Source organism: Brachyhypopomus gauderio, chromosome 12 (genome assembly GCF_052324685.1).
Source record: "Brachyhypopomus gauderio isolate BG-103 chromosome 12, BGAUD_0.2, whole genome shotgun sequence".
Lineage (NCBI taxonomy): Eukaryota > Metazoa > Chordata > Actinopteri > Gymnotiformes > Hypopomidae > Brachyhypopomus > Brachyhypopomus gauderio.
Genome location: NC_135222.1, coordinates 18,584,784 through 18,605,957, shown reverse-complemented (window position 1 = coordinate 18,605,957; position 21,174 = coordinate 18,584,784). Strand labels below are relative to the sequence as shown.

The 21,174-nt window shown below is 43.6% G+C and overlaps 2 protein-coding genes across 3 annotated transcripts; one reads left to right on the top strand and one right to left on the bottom strand.

Moving 5' to 3' along the window:
* Positions 1–1,834: 1,834 nt before the first annotated feature.
* Positions 1,835–15,748, bottom strand: tdrd3 (tudor domain containing 3). Of its 2 annotated transcripts, XM_077023488.1 has the most exons (14): positions 15,540–15,748; positions 13,846–13,936; positions 13,462–13,527; positions 12,673–12,833; positions 10,000–10,141; positions 9,323–9,394; positions 8,774–8,923; positions 7,782–7,931; positions 7,006–7,177; positions 5,359–5,481; positions 3,582–4,546; positions 3,004–3,129; positions 2,585–2,707; positions 1,835–2,150 (listed from the first exon to the last, which is right to left on the bottom strand). In XM_077023488.1, exons 1-13 carry the CDS (start codon positions 15,575–15,577, stop codon positions 2,591–2,593), a joined length of 2,373 nt encoding a protein of 790 aa, XP_076879603.1. In that variant the 5' UTR covers positions 15,578–15,748; the 3' UTR covers positions 1,835–2,150; positions 2,585–2,590. The 2 variants fall into 2 exon arrangements, with proteins under 2 accessions (XP_076879603.1, XP_076879604.1); XM_077023489.1 differs by lacking the exon at positions 2,585–2,707.
* Positions 15,749–19,200: 3,452 nt separating this feature from the next.
* rbbp9 (retinoblastoma binding protein 9) lies at positions 19,201–21,142 on the top strand. The gene is made up of 5 exons (XM_077023487.1): positions 19,201–19,443; positions 19,643–19,685; positions 19,787–19,892; positions 20,237–20,322; positions 20,501–21,142. Exons 1-5 carry the CDS (start codon positions 19,348–19,350, stop codon positions 20,719–20,721), a joined length of 552 nt encoding a protein of 183 aa, XP_076879602.1. The 5' UTR covers positions 19,201–19,347; the 3' UTR covers positions 20,722–21,142.
* Positions 21,143–21,174: the final 32 nt, after the last annotated feature.

Below are 21,174 nucleotides of genomic sequence, written 5' to 3'. Positions count from 1 at the left end.
AAATAAGTTCAAGTGTTACAAAATCCAGTCGGATCAGGTAGAGGGGATACAAGAACCCCTGCAGTTTTTACTGATCCGTGTGAACAAGGCTTCAGTCTTTTCAGGTCTTCTTGGCTTGAGTGTTCCATCAGTTACCAGTCGTGGTCAATCCAGCAAAGGTTGCCCGGTCATTTTAATTACAAGAAGCTCACCTGTAACGTATAGCCTAAGTATGCCAGATTTATGGCTACATTATTTTAAAAAGGAGCTGTGTCCTCACTTGTTTCGCTGCCCTTTTCAAAAACTAACCACCTCTGCATACTCTACACTGAAGATTCTGGCGAGGGGGAAACGTGCATAATAAAAAGGATTTGTGTCGCCATATTAGCATATTAGCATCACTTTTACTTTCAGAGGGATTCATAAACCGCACGCTTGCTACTTAAAGCCTGTAGTGGATTGCTTACGGCTTTCTCAGATGGGGTAATATAATTGGGGCGCATCGGCTGCCAACACGCTGGGTCCTAACAGGGAAGTTAATGAGAGGTGATCAGGCCCAACATACGCACACACTGCATCTAATGGGATTTTGTCAGCGATAGCATGAGCGCAAAAGTATTTCGCTTTGAGGGTCTTCATTGTCATTTTTAGCCAGTGCTGTAATAACTCAGGACCACTGTTTCAATTCACCAGTCATAAATACGAAAAGTTCAAGTAAGAATCAGTGATTGGATGTTTTAGTCCCAAATGCACTAGTTTAATTATACTGGAAATAATGGGTCTTATGTTACTGTTTTATATACTTCATAGAGTTTGTGTGTATATGCACTAAAGCCTTAGTTACTTTCCACAGTAGGTGGGCTGTTGTTGTTTTGCTTATTAGTATGGGATAAGACAACATGGTTCTAACCTAATTTGTCTTGGCTGATCAATGGTGGTGTAGGGATACTCTCCTGTCAATCCTGAATTCAGCCCACTCAACTTTCATCTGATCAGGAATGGTGTCCATATTACAGCACATCAATAATTTATATATGCACGTTACAACTGAACATAAACCAAACTTTTCCACAGATAACCTCTGATCGTTGACCTCTTTCCTGAGAAGGATCTCAGATCGTGTCTGGGTGCTCTAAATGCTGGACTGTCGTTAATGCATCAAGCAATCAGCAACGACCATGTGCCACCTCTGACTGAAGGTGGCCATAATGTCTTTTGTACCGTGAAAAATGATATCTCCTCCGCACCAAGTTCTCCGTTTCAGGAGGACGCGATCGGCTTACTGAACGCGTGCTTCGCCTGCTGCGATGTTGTTCAGCGATAACAAAAGACACACAACACGAGCCCCCCCTCATCAACATTATTAACTGCAATAACCTGGTGCCGTGAGCGGTGTCCGTCTCCCTCGAACAGTACAACGCAACAGCTCGGGATGGACTTGCTCATCTAAGACGAGCAACTGTCTGTTCATTAACCGTATTCATTGAACCATGAATCGGCAAAGGTGAGCCTAGTTTCTTATTCATATAAGCACCAGTTTGTCACACAAGCCCAAGGGCGGACCGGCTGGACCATGGGCGATCAAGGCAGCCTTGTGCCTTAAAAACTGGGACATGTGCAACAGATGGCTGACAGCACACCGCAGGGCAAATTTAAACCCTATTGAATATTATCCTGTGCTCACTGCTCAGGGGTCGAGTTTGTAGAACACCACCATATCCAACCTCACCAGTGATTAAGCATCAGGTGTTTACCATTACACAAACAGACACTTCAGACATTCTGTACTGCCCAGATCGACGTGACGTCAAATAAAGCACACAGATGCCGTAGAGAAAAAAAAAAACCACACGGGTGAGGCCATTTTTATGATATTAGAGCAAAGTATGGTACAAATCATCAGCATGTACACCAGGCATTCATAATTATCACATTAACACGTTGTTCAGATATGATGGATGCATCTTGTGCAGCAAGCCCTTTAGGTTCTCTCCTGGTACATTCCCCGTTTTAGAGAGAAACAAAGAGAGGAGGGAGGGAGTTAAGGAGCGGGAGAGAGAGAGAGAGATATTCAGAGTTGATCTTCTTGTGTGTGGGTTGACATTTCCCAGGAGCTTTAGCTTTGAGTCAGATGTGATCGATTGCCTTCAGTATCCCGTCCCAGGACTGGCCTGAGGAGACACAAAAACACACACAGCGCTTCTAGTTCAGCCTCACGCATGTGTGCTACTCCACAACTGTCTAATGTATCCAGCACGATCGCGCCGTATTGGATATACGAAGATGAAAAGCCTACACGTAACATGCCGACACAAGACTATATGAACTGGCAGGTGGTTTCACAGAACATCTCCAGAGAGCCTTAAATGATGTAAAAGCCTGGCAAGAGTGATGCAGGCCGGCCAATAAGAGCTGCAGCCTTGCGCAATCAGGGGGCGGGACCTGTGGGCCAGGCCGACGCCTCCTGCTGCATCCCATCTATCATATTCACAGCAACTTCAATGCAAACTGTATAAGACCAGCAGAGCGGCGTTAAAAAAGACGCACTCAGGTTTTTCTCTTAGCTTTAGTGTGTGTGTGTCTCTGTGTGTGTGTGTGTTTATACCGAGTGTCAGTCTCTTGCTCTGGGTGGTTGGTAATACTGTTGTGTTGGTCGAGTGCGTCTTGGCTGGCCGTCTCCTCCCCGCCGAAATTCTAGAGAATTCTCATAGTAACCATCGTCCTCGTCCTATTGAAAAGGCATCAGGTTACAGCGGATTAACTGCAGGTTAACTCAATGCTGCAAACGCAAACAAAACCTGATCTGTCGATTCAGCGTGAAAGTTTCTTAGACGCTAATGACTATAACAACACCTGTCCTTCACTGCAGGTACGAATGCAGGGGAAAAAAAAAAAGAAGCTCACTAGGCCAAGTGACAAAATGCGACCTGACACGTCCTAACTGTCTGATGGGAAGTGGCCCGTGGGAGAGAACTCGGTACCAGGACGGTGGCGATACGTGACCATGCTGGCGGATGTACTGACCCACACGTCCATGTGAACAGGTTTGATGTTATGAAGCAGGACTTCCTCACAGTTCCCATAGTCACTGAACACTACAACAGCCGTGGAGCCGGAGGGATGCATGGCGTCTATCCTGGCCCGGTAGAACTGCACACCAGAGAAGACAACGGTAAAAAAAAAACGTTATTCAGAAAGTTAGCAAAACTGGTCATAGCACTTAAAAAAAATTGCTCTGTAATAGCCATTTAAGGTTCCGGCTTAAAAGCAATACACATATAAACAATCCATTGAGGGATCGTAAAACACAGGTCTTTATGCCATTAACAGACAGCTATCTACACTTCAGAGAACCACCTATGAAATACTGAGGAACAGCCCAACATTAGTCTCCTTCAGCACAAAGAAGCAGCAGTGAAGAAAAGGCTTCAAGTTCCCTTTGGCAATTAACCCTGTTTCACTGGTTGGACGTGAAATAAATGCTCAGGCATCCTTCGAATGGACAGATCTTTCCAACAGAATCTCAGCAAAACAGGTTTTCAGTTTACAAACCCTTGACTGGCTGGATGACTCTAAATTTGTAAATTTGATATTGGACTAACCTTGTTGTCTTCCCAGTAGAGTGCAAGGCACTGATCACCAGGTTTCCAGTTTCCGTGGCTACTATTCTCCGTTGCGTGACCTGTGTCTGACCCTCTGTGGCCTTTGACTGGTCCTGTCCTCTTCTTGGGAGCAGAGCTGACCGAGCTGCTGTTCTTGTTTGGTGGACCCAAAGACTGAGGTTTGATGGGACCAGTCCGTCTGTGATCTGAATCACCGTTCTGGAGATTCATGTTTGGATTTCCTCCTGCTTTAGCTAGATGACCCTTCCCCCCGTCCTGCATAATGGTAGAGTCCTTCCCCCCTATAAAGTGGACAGGGTTCAGGTTGCCCGCCGCCTCCTGGCTGCGATCAACGTGGGCTGAATTGGGTCTCTCTGACTTGCCTTTCCTTCTGCTGTGTGGTTCAGGTCTCCCTTTAGGGTCAGAGGCCAACAGAGCAGAATCCAGCGTTCTGGGTCCTAGCGGTCCATTCGTCTGGCTCTTTCTAAACGGATGCGATCCAAACCCTCCCATCTGCCCTTGCTCCCTCGAACCTCCATCTTGCGACCACTGCTGAGATCCCTTCGGCCCCCCCTGGTCTTTTGACCCCTGGTAGAAGTTGCCGGAGGGACCCTGTTGCTCCTTTGACCTTGGGTTCCCCGAATATGTGGAATTCAAATGTCCGCCCTTGGCGTCCCACCTCTCCTCCTTCCATCGGTCGGGCCCGCCTCTGCCCACTCTCTCTTCGTCCCTCCATCTCGGGGGCGGGGGCCGTGAGGGGTCTGTGGGGGGGGGCTCCGCAGGGCTGGCCCGGGGGAAGTCCCCCTCGCGCTGGAAGCGGGGGGGTCTGTCGCTCCTCTGCGCCCTGCCCTCGCCGCGGCCGCCCTGCTTGGGATGCAGGCCGTCACGGGGGACGTGCTCGGGAACTGGGAAGCTCATCCTGCCTGGAGGGTCTTGCGCCTTCTGCCCCGGCTGCCTCTTCGACTCTACAGCGGCAATTTAATGAGGAAAAGTTCATATGGGGAGGTGCAGGGTACATTTGAAACACACAGAAGTGTCAAATATTGCAGCTTAACTTGGCAGTCTCGGCTATATGCTGTGGCTTCTATGCTAAGCGCAATCTTGCTTTTGTTAAGGAAAGCAAAATCTTACATCAATGAATGCAAAATAATGGAAGAGATATAGGCAGCAGAAAAGTAATTTATGCCTGTACTGGCAATTATTTTAGGAATATCCACTATGGATTTAAATCAATTGGTAACCATGAAGCACCAACGTATACATATAAACAAAATATGCAATCAATTTAGATGCTATTTCAGAGTTAATAAAGGCTTTGAGAAATAGAGCATTACTGCATTAGTGGTAATATAACCACATAAATCAGAAGCCTGAACTTTTCTCTCTGACAATTAGTGTTTCACTATATGAGCCCCCTTCAATTTCTCAGCAGACCACATGTCAACCTGAGCTCATCAAACCCAAGTGTCCAAGACTTAAGAAAAGCTGGCTAAAAAAAAACCCTCACTCGCTTAATTTGACACATACCATCTGTTTCGATCTCCCACGTGTCTTTGCTAAGAGATAACGTGGCTTATGTGAAAGGAAGCTACTGCAGAAGGCATTTCACGAATGTGTGTTATCAGTAGTACTGATGTTCAGATTGTTATCAGCAATAATACTGATGTTCATTGTGTTATCAGCAGTACTGAAGTGGCAGTATGTTAAAAATCTGATTGGTCCAGATGTCTTAGAGGGGGGAGAAAAAAAAAAAAAAAGAAGAGCACATTCCATTTACCAGCAATAGAGAAAGCTCCCATTTTGGACTCCAGGAAGTCAAACAGCGTACTAGGCCCAGAGGGCCTTCCACCTCCCTCCTCATCCTCATCTTGCCTGGATCTTCCTCGCCCTCTACCTTTACCTGTTAAAAAACCAGACACACTGCATCAACATAAGAGAATTTCAACAACAAAATATAACCACAAGCATCGAGCACTGGAGAACTCTGCAAGTCAAGCTGCAAAGAAAACAGTGCATAATTATGATCACGCAGTGACTAGTGTTCAGTCTTCCAAAATGGTGCGATGGGCAAGCACATAAAAAGGTTTCGTGTTTAGAAACACAGTATCAAGAATTGTACCATATTGCCGAGGCCAAATCAAATTAACTGCCTTGCACCTTTAAAGTGTAACTTTCTACACGGCGATAGCCACACATCCCACGGGTGGGGTTTGGCCTCATGACATACATGCCATCTCGTTGGAGTTAGAATGGGAGCTGTTTGGACATCCCATTCTGACAGCACGGGCATTAATATGGAATTGCCACCTCCCTTCTGGGAGTGACTTGTGCAAAATATTTTGCAGCGTCTGTGAGAATGTGTTCAAAGGGCATTCGTGAGGTTAGGCACTGATGTTGAAGAAAAAGGCCTGGCTCGTGATCAGTGTGGCGATTCATCCCAAAGGCGCTCAGTGGGGTTGATTTGAGAAGTCCGTTTTGGCAGCTGAAGTTCCTCCACTCCAAACTCATCAAACCATGTCTTCATGCTGGAGGACAAAAGTTCCTTCCCCAAAACTGTTGCCACAAACTCAGAATCAGACAACTGCCTGAAGTGATTCCGAACGCTACAGCATTAACATTATCCTTCACTGGAACAGAGGGAAGCCAAACTCTGTTAAAGGGCCCCAAAGCCATTATCCCTCCTCCATCAATTTTATTGTTGGCACTATATGTTACAGTAGGCAAGATTCTCATTTCACCCATCAAGCCGAGATTCATCCATCAGGGTACCAGTTAAGTGTTCATCACTCCAGAGAACACATTCTCCAGAGTCCAGTGGCCACACGCACCACTCCAACCGATGCTTGGCATAGCAAATATATTTACATCTTAGGCTTGTGTGTGAATGTCCATAGAAACCCATTAAATTAAGTTCCTCACAGACAGTTCTCAGGCTCATGCTGGGGCTAGAGCTTGGAACTCAAGTGAAGCAACAGAATCTTGCCAATTTCCCCCACACTCAGCAGCCCTGCTGCGCAAATTTGCATGGTCTGCCGATTTGTGGCCGAGCTATTGCTGCTCCAACATGCTTCCAGTTTACAGTAATAGCACTCCCAGGTCACAGTAATAGCACTCCCAGGTCACAGTAATAGCACTCCCAGGTCACAGTAATAGCACTTCCAGGTCACAGTAATAGCACTTCAAGTAGATCAAGCAGGGCAGCAATTTCACAAACTGACTTATGGCAATACCAGTGCCCCATTTAAAGACACCAAGCTCTTATGACCCATTCTATTGCCAAAAGTTGTCCATATACTTTTGGGCTTGTGGTCACCCATTAGCTTGCAGTATTTTGATATTTTGTTTATTCATGAGTAAACGCAGCTCTGTTGGGACCCTTAACAGGGAAGAAAACACATGGTGGCTAGGTGCCAGGAGGTGCTACCTCGGGGCGGAGGGCGTCCTGGCTCCACCAGGGCTCCTCTGGCCTGGTTGGCTCCCGTGAGGAGAGAGTTGAGGGCCACCTCTACGTCGTTGTTGTTGTCCAGCAGTGCCTGTCTGGCGGCCTCCTTATTGAATCCCATCTCCATAATGTCCCTTAGTGCCCGTTCGTCCACCTAGAATACAGTCGGGGAGAGACCGGGGAGCATCAGGTGGAGCACCAGAGTGAAGAGAGAGGGCAGAATGCTCTCAGCAGCTCTTTACATGACGACGAGTGTGTGTACATGTTCATTTTGGTAGGTGTGAGTGGCCTCTGTTTTATGAGGCCACTCAGGTTTAAATCCTAATAATTATTTAAATAAAACTATACATAAGATATATGCATTTTCTTAGTATATCTAAAATACTTAAATGAGAAAGTGACTGTAAACAGCGATATTTGGCGTCACCCTATCAAATGTAAGATGTGCAGTAATACGTCTGATTGACAGATTGTAGATGCATCATCCTATTTTTACCAGAGATTAGAGTTTTTCTGTTTTCTTCTTTTTTGTAAACATTAAATTAATGTGTATCCATCCAACACTGAAGAGCAATCACAAGCTCTTGCTAAAGTCTTTACTTTTATGGCACTTCCGTTTTTACGCAACTCTCTTCATCTAGATTTAGGCCATGTAATCTGACCATCTGAACTGAGGCAGTGTAATCTCATATACTACCAGTCAGATGCGGGTAGGTACATATGGGCTCTCCATGAGTTCAAGCTGTCTGGACCCTCACCAGCTCTCGATAAAGTCCCTCCGCTTTGCTGTCTGTGCCGGTCTTATCTCGCTCCTCCCGTCTCCTCTGGTATGTGTCGCGGCTCTTGGAAGCCACCATTGGGGTGGAGAGGTTGCCCCCGGCGCTGCCCCCGCCCCCAAACGTGCGCATCTGCACACAGATACAAGCAGCTGCAGGTGATCACAACGATCTTTGTGCATACAGCTGACAGCTGGACAGAGAATGAACACTGTAATACTGGGAATGAGTGATTGGCAGAAATTATTATTTTGACCCAACATATTAAATTACATTTTTATTACTCACTTGAGAAATCTTTTTTTTTTTTTGGGAATAATTGGGAATAATTATTCATAGCCTAAGGATTAAATTCTACGAATGGCAATAAATAAATAAATAAATAAAAATAAAACAATTATATATTATGTTATTCAAGTTAAAGTGCTCAGAGTTATTATAGAGTAAACTGTTATTTTGCAAGTGTTCTGCAAGGATTCTGATAAAGCACAGAATGTCCTGTGGACTACACCCCCACACACAGATATTAAGAAAATTCCTCCATTTACAGCTGTTAATAACTGTAATTACACTGTCAGATAAACATTGAATCATATATGTTTTAATCACAGAATAAGCATGTCGGAGTCAAACCAGTCCTGCCACTACTGGATCTGCCCGTGTTTTTGTAGGGACAGGACGCAGTAGGGACAGGAGGGCAGGGACAGGACGCAGTAGGGACAGGACGCGGCAGGGACAGGACGCGGCAGGGACAGGACGCGGCAGGGACAGGACGCGGCAGGGACAGGACGCGGCAGGGACAGGACGCGGCAGGGACAGGACGCAGTAGGGACAGGAGGGCAGGGACAGGACGCAGTAGGGACAGGAGGGCAGGGACAGGACGCAGTAGGGACAGGAGGCAGTAGGGACAGGACGCAGTAGGGACAGGACGCAGTAGGGACAGGACGCAGTAGGGACAGGAGGGCAGGGCTCACCTCTTTGCTTTTGGCCACTTCAGCGATGGCGGCGATCCTCTGCTTCTCAAATTCATCATTTTCGTTGGCGGTTTTGCCCGTGCCGCTGCTCTGTAATGTCTTCCTCTGGTCCAGCACCTTGCTGTCCACCTCTTCCTTGCGCATGCATTTCTGAGGACAGAACGGACTCTTTTTCCATCTGTCTATACAGAGAATTAGGTACTCTCCAAGCAGGCTGGCAAGTTAACACCCGTCACACTTGCGACCACCTGTCACAGTGCAGGTCCAAAATTTCCCAGCCACTGTTTTACTACAAACCTTGAAGACCCACGCTGTCTCCCTATAAGTACATGATAAACTGTGGGCACCTGAACACTAATCCGACTGTTACACTACACTTCCCGGGGGATGAAGCCAATCTTCTGCCAATCTGAAGCATAAATAAATATTCACCCACATTTGGCTGTTGTCTGGTGTTAATATGCCATCCTGTCTGTAATTAAAAATGTTTTGAGTATTTATTATTTGAAGAACACACCTCACTTGAAATGTCACTCATGCTCAACTTACCTGTCCAAAGGGCACGAACGGAGGAGGCCCGCCCTCCGCCCCCACGTTGCTCCTGCTGTGCCTGGCCAGACTCTGTGGGTAAGAGGTTTCAGGACTTACTCCCATAAAGCAGCACACGGTGGAGAACACATCTAACAGTGCACCGCTATTATCCTCTCTGTGCACACAACAAACAGTAAGGCAAAAAAGAGCAGCAACTACTTTAAAATAATATCTCAGACAGTACAAAGTCAAAAGACTGGACATGCCAAAATGTGTCTCAAAGTTAATTCCCATGTATGAATTTATTTTAAAAACTGCATTTTCAAAATGCTCCTCACCCATTTTTTTAAAACCACTTTAGGCCCTGAGCCAACAGGCATTCAGGATACGCGAGACCGGCCAGCCTTTCACCCTCATGAAGCTGCGGGAACAGCAAGAGCGTGTAAAGCTGCCGTCGGTGCAATGTCTGGCGTCTTGAATCCAATCTACCATCCACAATATGAAATGTAGGAGATATTTTATGCGTTCAACACTTTTTTTTTTTTTTTGCGCCAATGGCATGATTCCATATGCATCATTTCATTGTTTTGAGGTCATTCTCAAAGACGGGGAACATGGCCAAATAAAGACACAGTGGGAGTGTCCAAGGCTTCGACTGGTGCTGCACACTTCTGCCTCCAGGGTTTGCTGCTCACCCTCTGTAACTCCCATTTCTCCATCATGTGGTCCACCTCTCCACCGAGGACTGCGATGTTCGAGTCATCCAGGAGCAGAAAGCCGTTCTTCAGCGGCACAGAGCCCACCAGCTTCACTTTGGTTCCAGGTGGAGTGTTCAGACTGCAAGCAGAGCACAAACCTTTCAGAGGGAGAACCTACATTCACAAATCCCCTCGGTATAAGCGAGTGTTTGACATACCCCTCTTTTTCGCATCAGCTGTGCAAATTTGGATTACCAACCAGCAGTCTGCTTTTAATTAAAGTGAAGTTACTAAAGAGCAAGAAACAGAGAGAAAGTTAAGAGAAAGAGGAGGGAGACAAACCGAGGGGAAGCAGGACTGGCAACTCAATTTCTATCTCACAAACATTCCAATAAGGCCCAAGCCAGAGGAGACAGAGCACCCCACGTGCCAAAACGTCAGCTTATTGCCTCTGAAGGGTCTTTCTGCCCTGACCAAAATTCAACACAACACGATAAGGTGTTGAAGAACACCATTAAGAACACCGGCCGATCCCCCACGCCCCCCGAATGTCTGCCCTCTGTTTAAGCACACTTCACACAGACAACGATTGGACAGCCCGTTCCACCCCCGACATGGAACTTCTGGGGTCTCATTAGAAACGCTCAGAAGTTTCGGCGAACCGACTCGCCGACGTGTGTCGCCGCCGGCCCTATTAAAGCAGCCCTCCCCCTCTCCCGGGCCAGCCGAGGTGCCAAGCCTAGAGACCCAGCACCGCGAGACGAGGAGACGAAAGCCAGCAGACGGCGTCTGGCTGCTCCCTTCAGCTCGCACGCCATAGGACGGCGCCGTGATGGAACAGCCACGCAAGCCCAAGCAAGAGAGGTCGGCCGGATCTCCAGCGCCGCCGTAACGCGTTTTTCTGTTTGTTTGTTTTGTTTCGCCACCCTTACAGAAACAGGTTTTTGTTGTGACGTCGCAACACCACCTGTGATTCATCCAGTTGGAGAACAGAAAGACTCTCCCTCTAAATATACAGAAAATTCTACGAATTCACTCCTTTCATCAGGAGTGCTTTTGAACCTGGAATTTTTTTTAATTGCAATACAAAGGGCATTCTCTATCAAGACATTAGGCTAACAACACAAATGCCAAGAGGATCGTTTCAATTATTGTGCAGGGCTAAAACGATCCTTCCATTTGACCTCGTCTTGTGAAGGAAACAGTTGTTAGCATTATCTCCTGAAGGGGTGGGGTAAGCAAGAGTTGGATGAAGGAGAGAGTGTAAGAGAGAGAGAGAGATGGAGGGAAGAAGGAGGTCTACATGGATAAAGAGAAGTCTGTTCCTTAGACAGCATGGCAGAGAAATGCTACAGTCTCCACCTGTAGAGGCTGGCACATTGCCATGACGACGACTGCTGCCCAGCCAGAGCAGTCATCGAGGCAGCCGATTGGTGGATGACGGCCCAATGGAAATGGGTAAAACTCAGGATAAAGGAAGGGGAAGCAAGTAGAGCTCACCAGTCATTGTGGTTTGAATTTGGCAGCTTCTGAAAAGGAAAGGGACTTATATACTGATCTAGGATCAGATTTCCCCTTGTGAAATTGGACTCGCATCATCTGCGATTTTGTCAACATGGCTGATCCCAGAACAGGACAATCTTTGCTGACTAAGCCAAATATCAAAGATGGAGGCAGCAGATACTGTGTGGATATTGAAATACACCATTTTCCAAACAAGTCCAGGAATCTTAGACACAACCATTTCTGTAGCAACCACATAATTTAACAATCTTACCTGCAGTGTTTTTTAAAACTAACTAATCAAACACACGTATGTATGTAACACACACTGTGAAAAAGAAAAAAAAAATATATATATATATATATATATATATATATATATATATATATATATATATATATATATATAATAAAATGAAAACAATAATGATAAAATGGACACCGACAAGCTTGTGTAAGACAACTCCTGAATACAAGTAGAGAAAATCCACATGCCAATCCTCGCGAGAGGTCTGGACTTACTGCTGAGTGTCTTTCAAAGACCTGAAAAGGCAGTTGGAGCTATTCAAGGAAGAAAAATAAAGATGACAGCCTGATTGTTGCAACATGCCCCATGGCGGGCCTGAAGCAACCACAAAGACCCTTAGTTCAAGCAGCCTTGCACTCCCACAAGTGGCAAGATTTAATCTGAACCCTCCTACTGCAATGTTCAGTGCTTTGAGGGTGTGATTAAAGCAATTAGGCATCATTATCAGTCGTACCTTTAATATATTTAAGCTCTCCCGTTTCTCAGTCAATGATTTTTGACTGAAGGTAAAATTGAGCTAATTACTCCCTAATTGCATAGCAAGTCTCAAAGTCACGACTACACAAGAAATTCTAATTTAATCGAGAAGACATTTATATATGAGCTTAGGAGGACTGGCTGGATTTTTAATTTCATGTTTGATTAACTACACTAATGCTCAAAAATGCATTAATTAAATGCAAGAGATGAGTCTGTTTAAGCTTGTTTGCATGTGGTCAGCACAATCATTACGAGGTAACTGACTTGTGACAGCCTTCATAAAATATGTGTTGATGTGACGCATCCACACCCCCCCCCACATCAAAACCATAGGGGTGTTGAAAGGATGCTTTGAAGTGATCCAGGCAGAAGAGCACTACCTGATTTTTGGCAGGTGTTTAAATTCCAGCCCTGTGCACATGGTCTGGCCGTCAGTCATTTGAAGCCGCAGCATTCGGGGGGCGGCCTGGGACTCCTCGTGCTCCTTTGGGGCGGCAACATTGCGTATCTTCTGCACCTGAAGCACACACGGACCCTCCAACTACGAAGAAACACAGTGAGTGTTTTAAAAGGGATATTACAATTTTTTATTTTTAGTATATAAAGTATTATTCCCACACATGGGAATAACCATAATTTATCAATACAAACTGAATTTACAAGCTAAATAACAAAGACGTTGTAGTTGCGCTTATCTCATTAATGTAATCTGATTGCATTTTTTTTCCTTTGCTTGCTCTGTTTTAAATTATGCACGATGAAGAGGTTATAGGTGATGGTGTTAAGCAGTGCTCAGAAATGTGAGGTCGTAAAATATGATCACCTTTAGGAAATCATCAGTAAAACACCTTCACATGATTTTGAACAGACTCTATTACCAATATATCTTAGAGAAACATGGGTCAACCATGTTGACAGATCTCACACAGATGGTTTAACTTCACTCTCACAATGAAAAAGGAAAGATGGAGGTTTAAAACACAATTTATCTAGAATACATACCACGCATACTTTCTGCTTCCACACAAAGCCTGCTTTATATTTACTTATAAGGACCTCCAGTGGTCACAACGTGGCACTGCAAAAACGTTTCCTTATATTCACTATTCAGAAACATAGCAATAAATGCACTGCTTGGCATGTGAACACTGTCATTCAAACAAAACTACCTTCTCCACTCTGCCACTGTTGATGTCAGCGGGAAGGAAACCCTTTCCGATTGGTCTCAGATCACTCTGTGGGGCGTAATAAAAAAGTGTTACATTTATTTGTTTTTACTGTTAATCTGTTCAGACTTTTAAAATCACAGCAGTGAAAAAAAACTGACTCAGTTCAACTCAGTTCAACTGACTCAAAAATCAGAATGCTAATTTTCACACACCGGCATGTCTATCAGTGACCTGTTGGCTAGTCATGTTAAAATCATGCTGAGAAATTGAGATCTTTACCATCTTTGACCATTTCAAAGGACTACCGAGTTACTCTCTACAAGTGTCATGTTAAAGCCATAGATTATAACGTAGCAGGGACTTCCTGCAAATGTATAAACTTACATTTAATGCTACATTGATGACATCATTGTGCGTCGCCTTCTCTTTGTCTGAAGAGCTTTTGCACTCCTCTATTCCTTCATCTGTGAGATACCTGACAGGAAAAAACACAAATGTTCATGCTGTGCACTGACTTCAGAATGTGCTAACCTTCTGCCCTGTGAGGGTATATTAGTCCCACTCCATTAACTGATTTTGTCTCCAGCGTTTTTTCACTTGAATCTAGTCCTGCCTCCTCATCTTTATCAGAGATTTAAGAAGCTGCTTCAGTCTGCATTACAATATCCAATTTATTCTGAAAGATAAGCCAGTACACTATTTTCCAAATGCAAATTCCAATCAATGCAGAGAAAAAAATAATGGAGGGTTATAGTTTTAGCTGGAAACAAGGCCTGCTCAGATCATTTGAGCTTTTACATTAGCTCAAATGATAGCTTAAACTGTGGGTTAAAGAAATTTTTTAAACCTCAAATATTAAGGCAGCAATGCAGTGATAACCAAAGCCCAGTGACGCAGCCGCACGTACCGTGGTGCAACAGACAGCACCCGTCTCACGAGAACGCTCACACAGAGGTAAGCTGCTCTGTAAGGCTGTTTCAAAAGTAGTTTCAAAGTGTAGTGGCTGGCTTCACACACTTTGAAAATGAGCATGTGGTATTTTCCACTTATGAACATTATGAACAAAAGGTGTATACACAAGAAAGGTCTGCAGCATCTTATGTCTAGTCTAGGCATCATGGAGAGCAATACAGAGATACTGATATATACATACACACACTGACAGGAGATAACCCCCCACAAAAAAAGATGAGTTTCTAACCTATGGTGCCAGTGTACTGCCTGGAAATTTGAGACTGCAGCTTGGATTTAGCAGATGAAGTGCCTAGCTATCTACTACATTGCCATCTATCTTGTGTCTTTAAAGCCTCAATGAGGAATTACTGGAACTTGCAGGCCAGAATTTGGCAAAATGAAACTGAATCCATATGTAATATGTTCGCAGTACTTCTCAGTTAGTAAACTCACTGCTAGGTCTGGTGTGACAGGGGAACTTTTTTAGTGGTTTCTAATTTAGATTTATTTGTACAGGAACGACATGGAAGTCCAAAATATCCGAGTCATGGTGACACCAATTCCCACAAAAGAGTCTCCCAAAGACGTGTGTTGTGCTATTTAAGACACACACTTCCACGCGTGGTGTACAGTAGTGCGGAGTACAGTGTGTCGACGTTTACATCTCATCACTCTATATGACTCCGCATGTCTACAAACATCAACTATACATCTGATGATCACTTTCCTATACACAACACAACTGCCAACAACAATTTAGGCTACCTGACGAAAATGTGGGCTAACTCTGTAGACTGATACTATAATAATCCACCAAGACAAACAAACAAACAAACAAACAAGACATAAACCATTCAGCCTAATCAAGTCCCTTAACCGTTTTAAGGGAGCTGGGTAGCTAACGTTAGCGGCGCTAGCCAAGACAATGCAGACATAGCTAACGTTAGCTAGCTAGCTCACCGACCAAGTTCAATTAAACACACATACAACACGACAGAACAGATAACTAGCCAGCGCTAGCTAGCTAGCTCCGTCCGCCTGTATCACACATGCTATCGTGCTAACACCGCGAGCCCCACTAGTGACGACACATGCTAGCTCGCTGTAGCCAGCTAGCTACCCACCAGCCTTCTTTGGTGAGAGCTGAGCCCAGTTCCGTCATCTTCGAATACGGTATATCGTATTCCTCGGAAGGTAGCGGGTATATTTATCTAAACTGCTGCTGTTTTCCCCATGCTTCACCGCCGCGTTGTGCGTGACACCTTCGTCTGCTCGGTGCAACGGTACAAAAACAGATGCGAGTCCCAAACTTCTAAAACGTCAGAGGTCAAAGTTGAAGTGTTCCGACCTCCGTCTGATTACGTATCAGAGCCGAAAGTAGGGTACTGCGGCAATTCAGTACACTACAGTATATAACCATGCACCATAAATCAATATATAAAATAACTACCTGGCTATATCGTTTTGCAGCCTATAAGATAGTGGAGCCAGTAATGTGCATGCTACGAATTGTAAACTAGGCTAATGTTTAAAAACCCAAACGTGAGTTATCAGAAAAAATAGGGAAATCAGGAAAAGTGGACCTATAAAATTCACCTCGACATACGAGAACTTTTAATAATAAATAAAATATAATAAAAATCACCGCTATCATTGTGGAAATCCTTAACATTTTAGAGCTTTTTTTTTACATATATGGTGTATTGTATATATAAGGTTTACAAAGTAGAAGTAAACCTGAATAAATTGTGGGCGAGACCACAAGACAATTGAAGGTCAAAAAGAGAGTCTGTCTGAGAACAGATGATGACGATGAGCCAAAAATTCAGAGTTGAAGACTTTTATTTTGTATTGTATAATTGAGTAGAAAGACATTTCTGAAGAGTCTGGAGACATTTGAAGCCAATATGTATTTATGATATGTGTAGAGGGGGTGAGATGACAGCAACCAACTCCATCTTTGCCACATTCAAGATCAAAATAACTACATGATTTAAGCATGGCAAAAAAAGGCATTTCTCTCTGCCGTCCAACTATTTGGTAATTTTGTTTTGTTGTCTACACGTTGAAATCATTAAAAAAGAAAAGGCAATTGTTTTGTTTTCTGTTTATTGTAGCATTGGTCCTTAAGATGCCAGGAGTCAGGCAGGCCTACTAAGACTTTTACAGCTTTTCGATTTTCTATTTCCATAGTTTAATGTCTGACTCCTAAAACTGTGTTTGCAGGCATAACAGGGTGTGCAGTGTTTTCAAACATTGATGAAAACATTCCAGATGCATATGTTTGACAGATATTACTGATGAAATTGATACGCTGCAACGGCACGAACAGTCAGGCACAGTAGGCTGACAGAAGACGGTTCGGTACCGTATTCCTACCTGGAACTGCCAAAACCACGAAGTTGCAGATCATCGTCTGAGGAAGAAAAAAAAAAAAACAAAATCACAATATTAATTACAACTGTGTCATAGCCAACACAAAATCACAATATTAATTACAACTGTGTCATAGCCAACACAAAATCACAATATTAATTACAACTGTGTCATAGCCAACACAAAATCACAATATTAATTACAACTGTGTCATAGCCAACACAAAATCACAATATTAATTACAACTGTGTCATAGCCAACACAAAATCACAATATTAATTACAACTGTGTCATAGCCAACACAAAATCACAATATTAATTACAACTGTGTCATAGCCAACACAAAATCACAATATTAATTACAACTGTGTCATAGCCAACACAAAATCACAATATTAATTACAACTGTGTCATAGCCAACACAAAATCACAATATTAATTACAACTGTGTCATAGCCAACACAAAATCAAGTACAGGATAATTTTTGTAAGATACCCCATATTTCACTGTTCTGTCACAACTTATGCACATAGGTTGAAAATATTGAAATACAGTACATTAAGCTAACATGAATACTTAATGTAATGATTTTATAATGTAATTCCATAAGAGAAGAGACAATATGGTGGAAAACGTTTCTTGCCTGTGCATTAATCCTCAGACTGCAGTCCTCAGGTTTTATTGTGCCATTGTTTCTGCAAGCTGTCTGAGCCACTTTTGCTTCTATAGCATATTCAATTCGCGCCGGAGGAAAAGGCTGAAAGTGGTATACACCCAAAATGTTTACAGCTTACCATTTATTAGAAATGAACAATCTTAAATACATAATTTATTCATTTGCTACATGCTATCATATAAGACTTTACTTTCAAATGAATTTTAAAGGTTTTTATTCATTTATATATTTTTGCTTTGTGCACTTTATACCAGATGTTGTTACCTGCTACATTTGACACAAGAGTAGTGTGTACAATACAGTAATATATTAAGCAGTGTTCCTCTTTGTCACCACACACTTTCTTATTCAGTATACAAGTACAAATAAGTAATACATATTACATATTAAGTACTACAACCTAATAAAATGTAATTAATCTGTGAAACCAACAAGTACAGACATTTATCGCAGAATCTGGGAGCTCACATTTCTCACCTTAGCAGTGTCAGACAAGATGTCCACAACTTTATAAGCATAGGGGTAGTTGCTCATGCGATTGTGAATGTGGATGGCAAAGTTGGCTGCCACGAGCACATCTGGATTGACGTTTTTGGCTGAGCTGCTCCCAGACATCACATGGGCAATGTAAACAACCCCGAGGAGCCTTAAGACACAAGTCATCTTTCAGCTGTACAGGCCTGTGGGAATAAGCAAAAAGTCGAAGACTCAGGATGAAATGTTCAATACACCAACGTGATAGTTTTTTATCCTGTAAGAATAACGCAATTATTATTGCATATGTATATAATTTTAAATGGTACCTCATATATACTAGATCACCGCTAGTAGGCTACCGCAAGTAGTGATTAAAATCAAGTAGTAGTTCGGTATAGCACTGATCCAACCACACGAAAACGGCTTCTTATGTATCTGATCGATCCGTTTAGCCTACCTTTTCATTTAGTGTCAGCGACGCTCGTTCATTATACGCGTTTAGTGTTGCAGCATTCTGCTGACGGGGGACTCGCACGCACGAATAGTGTCGAGTAGTTACCATGTTTCAGCAACACACAGTTTGCCCACATGGTTTACAAGCAGGGTAATAATGATTGAATTGCACACATGCCAATACATCATCTTGTATGACCTAAACGTGCTTTCATCAACAGCCTGGCGCGCCCAGTAAACATAAGGAACCTGCTACGCAAGTGCAAGTCAGCCTACCTGAAATAAATGTTGGGAGATTAATCCAGACAAATCAAATGTAAACGGCTGTCCTTCGTTGGTTGTATAGGAATGTCCAAATACAATAGCATTAAAGGCGGTGCGTGTTCTCTGTAAGGACTACATTGTCCACATTCCTTCCCTAAATTAGGTTTGGTTGCTTCAACGCCAATATTAGGACGTTTTTACATTAGAGCTTTTTCCGGACCTAGGTCCGCTTGCTCCGCGAGTTCGGCACGTTTGGTCAAGTGTGAAGTCTGTTTTCGAGCCCGGTGGAAGTCCAGAGGACCAATCGCTGGTCCTTCTGAAATCAGGGATCAGCATCTAATGGACCTCCGCTGCATCCGCTGCAGGTGTAGACGCGTTGCGGCTGCGGCTGCTTGATTGGCTGGCTGGTTCGGCGACTGCGTAAAGTGACGTATGAAATTGCGCAATCGACTCGCGGTTCGAATGGAATGACGTGTGAAAGTAAACCAGCGATAATGAGAACTTTGCATATGCAAGTTGCACAATATGCGAACGAGGTTCGAAACAGCCACACCAGCAGGGGGAGGTATGGGCGTCTGCCTCGGTTTTGACTGATGCTCGTGTGAAACGGCTCTGCTGCTGTCCAGGTTGTAGTAAGTGGGAGTTGCTTCATTTTCGAGCCCCCAACAGTAGGAATTATCCAATTATGTCCCCCAAGAAAGTTGTGATTGTTCCTGGAAATGGCGCAGGGGACGTTGAACACTGCAACTGGTATGGATGGGTTAACAAACAGATAAATAAGGTATGAAAGTAGTGGATGCGAATAATACATGCGGCAATAGTGCTGAAACCTCTAGTTTCTACTAATTATACGTTGTAAGACCCACACAATTTCATGCACAGTGATTTAGTTATTTTCGCAACACCGTGAAATAATTTCTCGAAACTATTTAATCACCCAGTTCTAACCATACAGGTAGTAAACTAGCTCCTCTTTGCAGATTCCTGGTGTGTCCTGTCAGTTGAAAAACATGCCAGACCCGGGCAAGTGAACACACTTCTGTTTTCGTTTTACTAGTTTATATATTCATCCTAACTTATAATTTGTTGACAGCATGTTTTTGCTTTTCTTTGCAATGGTTTAGTCGTCGCCAGGGAAAACATATGGCTACCTTTCATGGAGAAAGACCTTCAATGCGACGAGGAGACCGTCATCATTGGTCACAGCTCAGGCGCGGCTGCTGCTATGCGGTACGGAACCGGAGTTTTTACACAGCTGCATAGATTATGGTCACCCAGTGGTCAGTAAAAACGTGAGCTCACAGACTCCAGACCCACTGTCTAACACAACTTGGCCTGCAAAAAATATAACGGGGGGGGGGGACATTTGTTTGACGTTATGTTGGCTTAATGAGCTCATCTTAAGGAACTAATAGGGTGTATATAGTTTTATATATAAGGTTATAGGACAGCTTCTGCTCTACTTCTGGGTCAAATGGCTGATGCAAATAATTTAGCTATATAAGCTAAATAAGCTAGGCTGTTTCCCCAAGTTATAACAGCATGGGATTCTTTTGCTTACACCTGGGCATCAGATATGCTGAGACACACAAGGTTCTTGCAATTGTGCTTGTGAGTGCCTACACCTCAGACCTGGGAGATGAGAATGAGCGTTCGAGTGGTAAGTCTTACTCAAATATCCTCACAAGCTTAACTCTGCACTTCGGTCCAAACTTAAGCTGCCTTTTTTGACCATGTGACCTTTTATCTTTTTGTATCATCTACCAGACTTCATTTTGTTTGTTGTTTCTAAATTAAGGTGCCCATTCTAAAGTTTCTGTCATTGTCGCCTATCTTAGGATATTTCAGCAGGCCATGGGAATGGGAGAAGATTATTGCAAATGCAAACCACATAGTCCAGTTTGGATCAACAGATGACCCTTTCCTACCATGGCAGGAGCAGCAGGAAGTAGCTGATGGACTCAACGCAGACCTGCACAAATATTCAGATCGTGGACATTTTCAAAACACACATTTCCCAGAAGTCATCAGTGCTGTCCAGAAAATCCTAACTGGATGAGATTCCCTCCAGTCAACACTTTGTAGAATAGTAATTGTTATGATACAAGCATAACCCCACCCACCTCTCCAGAGTTTGATTTGTCCACTACATTTAAATTTTACTTATGACATTTCACTGACAGCAAGTCCAAACAAGAAAGTTTCAAATCACAGGACATTATAGTGGCTATTGTTGTTATATACATTTTTACATCCTCGTTATGCCTTAATAGAATGGAGACTGGATGAAAGCATTTTGTAGTCGGAGTGAAAAACTGTAGCTTTCTAGAAATTCTATTGAAATTCAAACTTAATTTAAATTCTGTCTTGCAGATGTGAGTGGGCTCAAATTCCTAAAACGTACTAACTGGTCATTGAATTCATAACCACATAACAATGGCGTATACTGGTGACCAATAATGTGAAATGTTAACTGTCTACAGAATTATTAAAACATGCATTATTACTACAT

Bases quoted from the DNA above. Each gene is read 5' to 3' on its own strand.
- tdrd3 (XM_077023488.1), bottom strand. From the start codon at position 15,577: ATGACGGAACTGGGCTCAGCTCTCACCAAAGAAGGCTG. The intron at 8,924-9,322 runs GTAAGTTGAGCA...TTCTGTCCTCAG, and splicing joins CGTTCGTGCCCTTTGGACAG to AAATGCATGCGCAAGGAAGA. The intron at 7,178-7,781 runs GTGAGGGTCCAG...ACTGTATTCTAG, and splicing joins AGGGACTTTATCGAGAGCTG to GTGGACGAACGGGCACTAAG.
- rbbp9 (XM_077023487.1), top strand. From the start codon at position 19,348: ATGTCCCCCAAGAAAGTTGTGATTGTTCCTGGAAATGGCGCAGGGGAC. The intron at 19,686-19,786 runs GCAAGTGAACAC...GCAATGGTTTAG, and splicing joins GAAAAACATGCCAGACCCGG to TCGTCGCCAGGGAAAACATA. The intron at 20,323-20,500 runs GTAAGTCTTACT...CGCCTATCTTAG, and splicing joins TGAGAATGAGCGTTCGAGTG to GATATTTCAGCAGGCCATGG.